The sequence below is a fragment of the Lepidochelys kempii genome, chromosome 13 (assembly GCF_965140265.1).
Source record: "Lepidochelys kempii isolate rLepKem1 chromosome 13, rLepKem1.hap2, whole genome shotgun sequence".
NCBI lineage: Eukaryota > Metazoa > Chordata > Testudines > Cheloniidae > Lepidochelys > Lepidochelys kempii.
In genome coordinates this window covers 33,834,214-33,842,296 of record NC_133268.1, presented here as the reverse complement: position 1 = coordinate 33,842,296, position 8,083 = coordinate 33,834,214, and the positions used below count along the sequence as shown (strand labels likewise).

Sequence of the window (8,083 nt, the reverse complement as noted above, 5' to 3'; positions counted from 1 at the left end):
ATCCCAGATATCTGACAGCAAATAGGCAGATCCCAGATATCTGACAGCAAATATTTACTGAAAGTGGTGTCTACTTTTTATGGCCATTGATCAGGGAGGAGGGTGTAATTGTTGCAGAGCAAAGGGCCCATGTACTTAAATGGCCGACACTCTGTCTCCTGGCAACTGATGGCCTGGGCCCTTCCCCCCTGCAAGGTGATAGCTAAAGGGTTGGAGAACAAAGGAATCAGGTGACCTCCTGGCCCGGGAAAGGGCACCCATAAGCAATTACTGGGAGATTAACAGGGTATCGCAGGTGGCTCCTTGTCCGAGGGGGGAGAGATTTCATTGCTGTGCTGTAGTCCCAGCATCGCCCGTCATGACTGGGTCCCATGTGCTCGGTGCTGGACAAACACAGCGCCAGGGACAATCCCGGCAGCAGAGACCCTAGAGTATAAAAGCCACCATTCAAGCAGGAGATTGCAATTTCAGAGTCAGCTGGTATTTACCTGGTTTCAAGTGGTGAGGTCGGGGCAGGAGGATTAGAAGCCAGGAGTCTGGAGTTCTAGCCTTCCTCTGGGGGGGTCTAGTGGGCTAGAGCAGGGAGGGATGGGAGCCAGGATTTGTGGGTTCTAGCCCTATCCTGGGGTGGCTAGAAGGTCTAGTGGGTTAGACCAGGGAGCCAGGACTCCTGGGTAGAACAGGGCAAAATTTGTATGAATTTATTCACCCCAATTGTCAAGCATGGTGACGCTGAGTAGCCATTGTGCCTGGGACCGCCCTTGAGAATGACTCTGGTTAACGCCTGCACCTCAGATGTGGGTGACCCAGTTTCCAGGCCCTGCTCCAACAGCGATCCAGCCAAAGTGGAGCAGGGCAGCTCCAAGTGGAGCGAGTGAAGAGTCCCCAGCTGAGAGGAGGCAGATCTCTGGTCTAATCCCTTCCCCTTGGCAGGCAGAGGGGGGATTTGAACTGGGTTTTCCCACAGCCCTGGGTGAGTGCTCTAACTGCTGGGCTGAAAGTTACAAGGGAACCCGTCCCCACCGGCCATTTTGTGGCTTTAGGCCTCTGCTTTTGTCTAAATGCCCCAAACTGAAAAAAAACCATTTCCAGTCAGGTCAAACAGAAATGATTTCTGTCCAGGTGACGTGGAATTTTTTGACTTTTTATTTCGCCAAAAATTTGGAATAATATGGGGTTTGGTTCAACCCAAGACAAAACCACAGTAGGGCCTCAGAGTTACAAACACTTCGGGAATAGCGGTTGTTCATAATTCTGCAATGTTCGTAACTCTGAACAAAGTGTTTGGTGGTTCTTTCAAAAGTTTATCACTGAATGTTGACATAATACAGCTTTGAAACTTTACTATGCAGAAGAAAAATGTTGCTTTTAACCCTCTTAATTTAAATGAAACAATTTAAAATTAACTTAATTGCTTTTAACCCTCTTAATTTAAAAGAAATAATTTCTTACCCTTGTCAAATACTAATTTTAAAACTTTCCCTTTTTTTTAAGTCATTTACATTTAGCACAGCACTGGATTTGTTTTTGTTTTTTGTCTCTGAGGCTGGCTGATTGCATACTTTCTGTTCCAAACGAGGTGTGTGGTTGACCAGTCAGTTTGTAACTCTGGCATTCGTAACGCTGAGGTTCTACTATCGTTTTCAATTGCTCGGAACCAAAAAATTCATTACTCACCCAGCTCTACTCCTGGATTCTGTTTCTGATTGCGGGAGATGGAGATGGAGTCAAGACTCCTAGGTTCTAGCCCAGCTCTGGGAAGAGAGTTGCGGGCTGGGAGTCAGGACTCCTGGGTTCCATCTCTGAGGTGAGGAACGGAATGGGCTGTAGTTGACTAAAAGAGGAAGAAAGGGCTGAAGGGCCCCGCAGAACGACTAATGCTCACCACTCTGAGCATTAGAAACTTTTCCCTAATATCCAACCTACATCTCCCTGGCTGCAGACTCAGGCCATTACTTCTTGTCCTGTCCTCAGTGGACACAGAGAATGGTGGATCTCTGTCCCCTCCTGAACAGCCCTGGACAGATTTGAAAGCTGTTCTCAGCTCCCCCTCAGTCTTCTTTTCTCAGGAGTAAACCTGCCCAGTTTTTAACCTTTCCTCACAGGTCAGGTTTTCTAACCCTTTGATCATTTGTGTTGCTCTCCTCTGGACTATCTTCAGTTTGTCCACACCTTTCCTAAAGTTTGGTGCCCAGAACTGGGCACAGGACCCCAAGTGGGACCTCACCAGTGCTGAGTAGAGCAGGACAATTCCTTCCCGTGTCTTGCATATAACACTTCTGGTAATCCACCCCAGGAGGACACCAGCCTTTCCTGCCACTGCATCACATTGTTAACCTGGCATCATTCCCTCCTCTGCCCCGCTCCCAATACCACAACGACACTCCACGTGGGAGCAGGGCTCTGCCGTTAACAGCGGGGAACGAGCAGCCGTTGGCACATCCCACCGGCCTATGGAGTCACCACCCGTTAGCCCGTTGCCCCATCCCAGGTTTTGAAACTTCCTCTGTACATGCAGGGTTTTGCCACCCTCCCCCCAGTCCCAGGGAGAGCAGCCTGCCCCAGACCACAGGGAGGGATCCAGCAACGGCCAAACCACCAACGGACACCCAGCATGCCAGCGGGGCTGGGCAGTGCAGATTGGGTGGGGGCCGGTCCAGGCTGACTGGGTCGTGGGCAGCCCTGTTGGGCCAGATCTGGGCTGGCCAGGGGATTGGAGGGTGTCAAAGCCCTGAGCCCATGAGCACCGTGAGACACTGCAGGGTGAATGGGACAGGATCTGGCACAGAGGGGCCTGGCAGGACCCCCATAGCTTGTGCCAGTGGAGACAGATCCCTCCTGGGCTCAGATCCCCCTGGGCCCAGCCAGCCCAGCCTAGCCTGCACCGGATCCCCCTGGGCCCAGCCAGCTCAGGCCAGCCCAGGCCAGCCCAACCCAGCCTGCTCCTGGGACCAGCCAGCACATGGCAGGGCTGGCTAGCTCAGACCTCTCTGCACGTTCCGTGTGATCTGTCTGGGGCATGAGTGTTAGGTGTGTTCGTTACCTGTCATGAGAGCCAAACTCTCTGTCTCTTACCATTCTCAGTTTTGTTCCCACAAAGGGCTAGTTTGCGGCCTGCCCTGTGGGTTTGGGGGGCCCCAAGACCCTGGGGTGATGGTCATGGTCTGGATTTGAGACCCAGCTCCGCACCAAGTTGGGCAATCCAGGCACTTTCAGCCAGGCTGTTTTGTTCAGGGATGGGGAACCCCTTCCTCAAATGACCCTAAGTTTGGGTCAGTCACTCCAGCTTCCCCCGCTCCCTAGGGGCCCACAGCAAATTTCTTGGCAAGCTGTCATAATATAAAGGGAAGGCTAACCACCTTTAAATCCCTCCTGGCCAGAGGAAAAAACCCTTTCACCTGTAAAGGGTTAAGAAGCTAGGATAACCTCACTGGCACCTGACCAAAATGCCAATGAGGAGACAAGATACTTTCAAAAGCTGGGAAGAGGGAGAACATCAAAGGATCTGTGTCTGTCTGGGTGAAGCTTTTGCCGGGGACAGAACAGGAATGGAGTCTTAGAACTTAGTAAGTAATCTAGCTAGATATGCGTTAGATTCTGTTCGTTTAAATGGCTGAGAAAATAAGTTGTGCTGAATAGAATGAATATTCTTGTCTGTGTGTCTTTTTGTAACTTAAGGTTTTGCCTAGAGGGATTCTCTATGTTTTGAATCTAATTACCCTGTAAGGTATTAACCATCCTGATCTTACAGAGGTGATCCTTTTCTTTTTACTGTTTCTTCTATTAAGATGTTTCTGTTCAAGAACTGAATGCTTTTTTTCATTGATCTAAGATCCAAGGGCTTGAGTATGTGGTCACCTATACAAATTGGTGAGGATTTTTACCAAACCGTCCCCAAGAAGTAGGGTGCAAGGGTTGGAGGGAAAGACTTTTCCAAACAACGCTTTCTCAGGAACCCAGATTAACGTTAGGTGGTGGCAGTGGAAAACCAAGGGCAAAGGGTAAAATAGTTTGTACCTTGGGGAAGTTTTAACCTAAGCTGGTAAAAGTAAGCTTAGGAGGTTTTCATGCAGGTCCCCACATTTGTACCCTAGAGTTCAAAGTGGGGAAGGAACCTTGACACAAGCCAAGTACCTGTGTGGATTTTAGAGCACTTAGGAGAGCTGAGGTTTGAACGGGGAGCTGGTCTTAACCTTCGGTGTAGCAGGGCTGGCAGCCACTGTGACAGCACAGAGGGCGATGAGCAGGTGCCCCCAAAGGGACATTGTCTCATAACCTCCCAAACACACACGAGACCCCACTGCCCACCCAGAGCTGGGATAGACCCCAGGAGTCCTGGCTCCCAGCCCTCACCAGCAGTGGGCAGGCCCCAGACTCAGGAGAGACGACTCCAATCCCCAAGGCCAGACTGGTGCCGGCTGCCAGGCCCTGCCCCCTACATGTCCTGTCCAGCTCTCACCATTCCTCCCTGGGGGGGCCAGGCCGCGGCTCCCACTGGCTCTGCTGGGCACGGGCATTTCCAGCAGCCAGGCCTGTCCCTCCCCTGGCTGGGTCGCTGCCCCTTGCGATGCCCAGGGCTAGGACTGCCAGTCGTCCTGTTTTCGACTGGAACATCCAATCGAAAAGGGACCCTGGTGGACTGGGCCGTTAAAAGTGCGGTCAGTGGCACAGCAGTGGCCCGGGCCTAAGGCGGGTGCCAGGCTCCCTGCATACCCTGGCTCCACATGGTTCCAGGAAGCAGCCGCCAGGTCCCTGCAGCCCCTAGGTGCAGGGAGGCTCCGCGCGCTGCCCCCACCCCGAGTGCCGGCTCTGCAGCTCCCATTGGCCAGGAACTGTGACCAGTGGGAGCTGTGGGAGCAGCGCCTGCAGGTACGAGGGCAGCTCCTGGACGGAGCCTCCCTGCGCCTAGGGGCCACAGAGACCTGGTGGGTGCTTCCTGGGAGCTGTGATAAGTGCCGCCGGACCCCGGACCCCGGACCCCATCCCCCTGCCCGGAGTCCCCACCTGTACTCAAACTCCCTCCCTGAGCCTGTACCCCGGACCCTCCACTCCCCAACCACGGCTCCACCCCGGAGCCCTCACCCCCAGCTGGAGCCCTCGCCCCCCCTGCATGCCAACCCCCTGCCCCAGCCCGGAGCCCCGTCCTGCACCCCAAGTCCCTCATCTCCAGCCCCACCCCAGAGCCAGCACCCTCAGCCAGAGCCTTCACCCCCCACCCCCGCATCCCAACCCCCTGTCCCAGCCCAGAGCCCTCTCCCACACCCTGAACCCTTCATTTCTGGCCCCATCCAGAGTCCGCACCCACAGCCAGAGCCCTCATGCTCCCCCTGTACCCCAACCCTCTGCCCCAGCCTGGTGAAAGTGAGTGAGGGTGGGGGAGAGTCAGCGATGGAGGGAGGGGGGAAAGGTACGAGTCGGGAGTGGGGCCTTGTAGAAGGGGGGCAGGACCTCAGACAAGGGCTGGAGCAGGGGGTGAGGGGTGTGGCAGGGTGTTCGGTTTTGTGCAGTTAGAAAGTTGGCAACCCTACCCTGGGACCTGGGCAGGCAACGCACAGAGGGACTTGCCAGGTCTGGGGGTTGTGGTTATGGGGTATCCAGGGCACCCAATTAGGGGCAAAACCTGTAACAGGGCACTAGGATTGTGTGGTTAGAGAGGCTGGGAGCCAGGAATCCTGGGTTCTAACTTGGCTCGGGGAGGGGAGTGGCGGCTAGTGGGTTAGAACAGGGGGTTTGGGAGTCAGGACTCCTGAGTTCTCTCCACAGCTTGGGGATAGAGTTGGGCTGAGGATAACAGGGAGAGATGCACCAGGCACTGTGGCTGTGGGGTTCACAGTGTCTCAGGACCCTGCCCTGTGCCCACTTCTCCCCTAACTCCCTGCCACACCCAGAATCTCTGAGGTCCTGGGTGGGAGGAGCTGCCCCATCCCACCCACAGCTGCCTGGCCGTGCTCTATATAATGATACCCGAAGGGGAAGGAGACTTAGAGACTCTCAGCTCTGCTGGCAGCTGAATCCATCTCTGACGGAAGCCCCAGGAGTTGGGTGAGCTGAGAACAGACACAGCCAGGGGAAAATGCAGAGGGAGGGTCACTGCGGATTGACCCCAGAGGGGCTGGGCACAGAATCCGGCCCTGATCCCACTGCACTCAGGGGTGACTCAGGATTGACCCCCAGGCAGCTGAGATCACAATCTTGGCAAGAGGGTAAAAGAAAGAGGAGGTGAGATCCAGAGTCAGCACTCCTAAGATCTCTCCTGGGGCAGTGGGGTCTAGTGGTTCGAAACAGGAGGCTGGGAGCCAGGACTCCTGGGTTTTCTACTGGCTCTGCAGGGGTAGTGGGGTCTAGTGGATTGGAGCAAGGGGGGCTGGGAGCCAGGACTTCTGAATTCTCTCCCCCACTCTGGGAGAGGAGCAGGAGCTAGGGTCGCAGAAGGGGGAGAGCTGGGAATGCGGACGAAGGACGCGCTGTGGACAAACAGCTAAAGCAGAGAGTTAGTGGCACGCTGGGGTTGTGGCCAAGGCTCCCCACTGGGGTTTAGGAAACCTGGGTTTCATTCTCTTTGTCTTAGGATGGGATTTTTCAAACCCCCTAAAGGGGTCCTCATGTACCCCCGTGGGACCCAAGTCACCAAATGGGAGCTGAAAAGCTGAGCCTTAACCATTCTGTGCCTCTGTTTCCCCATCTGTAACAAGGGAAGAACAACCCTTTCTCGGTGTGCGCTGCCCAATTAGACTGTAAGAGTTTCTCACTGGCCACTAGCCAACCAGAATCCACGTGACAAAAAGAGAGAGCTGGCTTAATCCATGGAGAAGGGCAATATCACACACCTGGGCTGCTGGGAAGGGTATCTTCAGCTAGGCAGAGAGATAGATAGATATGGGGAAAGAAAGAGAGAAAGAAAGAAAAGCCCTCAAATCTCTGGAACCTAGTCAATGCAGCCCAGCCCTGTTCCTTTAACTCTGCCCTCTTTGAGTGATGGTTGTGGGGCGGAGCTGGTGTGCTCCACTTAATTCTTTAATTAGTGGTTTCAGGAGCATTTGACGTTCTGGCAGAGGCTGAGGCAATTCCGGGTAACTTTAAATGACATTATGGAGTTTGGCAAGAAGCGACTGCCTGCCTGGCAGCCTTAGCCTGCAATCTGCAAGGAGCTCCCCGGCGGTGCGGGGGGCCTGGAGGTGATGAGTGGGTGCAGATCCCATGGAGCAAACAGGTCCCCTCCCCCATGTCCATTCCCCCATTTCCTCCCCACTGCAGGGCGAGCCAGCAGCAGAGGTATCATGGCCCAGAGGGGACCCCACCCAACACTGCTGCTGGTCTTGCTGGCCACGTGCCTGGCTCTGGCCAGGGGGGAGACGCGCTATGAGAAGTTCTTGAGGCAGCACGTCGATTACCCAAAGACTGCCGCCCCAGACACCAGGACCTACTGCAACCAGATGATGCAGCGCAGGGGCATGACCTCGCCAGTCTGCAAGTTCACCAACACCTTCATCCATGACAGCGCTGCCAGCATCACCACCATCTGCGGCTCTGGGGGGACCCCGGCAGGTGGGAACCTGCGAGTCAGCAACGCCTACTTCGACCTCACCACCTGCCGGCTGCAGGGGGGATCACAGAGACCGCCCTGCAACTACAACGGGGGCACCAGCACCCAACGCATCCGCATCGCCTGTGATGGGGGGCTCCCTGTGCACTACGACGGAGCGATATAGCTCGGGCCCATTGCACAGCACTGTCAGTCCCCCCAGACCCTGTTCCGCTGCTGCCCTGGTGCCCATTATACAGTACAGCCGCCCCTTCCCGCCCCCGCCCTCTGCTGCCCCCTAGTGCCCATGATACAGCATAGCCGCCCCTTCCCGCCCCCACCCTCTGCTGCCCCCTAGTGTCCATTATACAGTATAGCCGCCCCTTCCCGCCCCCGCCCTCTGCTGCCCCCTAGTGTCCATTATACAGTATAGCCGCCCCTTCCCGCCCCCGCCCTCTGCTGCCCCCTAGTGTCCATTATACAGTATAGCCGCCCCTTCCCCACCCCCACCCTCTGCTGCCCCCTAGTGCCCATGATACAGTATAACCGCCCCTTCCCCAC

At 55.4% G+C, this 8,083-nt stretch overlaps 1 protein-coding gene across 1 annotated transcript; it reads left to right on the top strand.

Annotated features, from left to right (window-relative positions):
* Positions 1–6,002: 6,002 nt before the first annotated feature.
* On the top strand, positions 6,003–7,849 carry LOC140897028 (ribonuclease-like). The gene is made up of 2 exons (XM_073309283.1): positions 6,003–6,042; positions 7,255–7,849. Exon 2 carries the CDS (start codon positions 7,278–7,280, stop codon positions 7,707–7,709), a length of 432 nt encoding a protein of 143 aa, XP_073165384.1. The 5' UTR covers positions 6,003–6,042; positions 7,255–7,277; the 3' UTR covers positions 7,710–7,849.
* The last annotated feature ends 234 nt before the right edge of the window (positions 7,850–8,083 follow it).

Bases quoted from the DNA above. Each gene is read 5' to 3' on its own strand.
- LOC140897028 (XM_073309283.1), top strand. From the start codon at position 7,278: ATGGCCCAGAGGGGACCCCACCCAACACTGCTGCTGGTCTTGCTGGCC.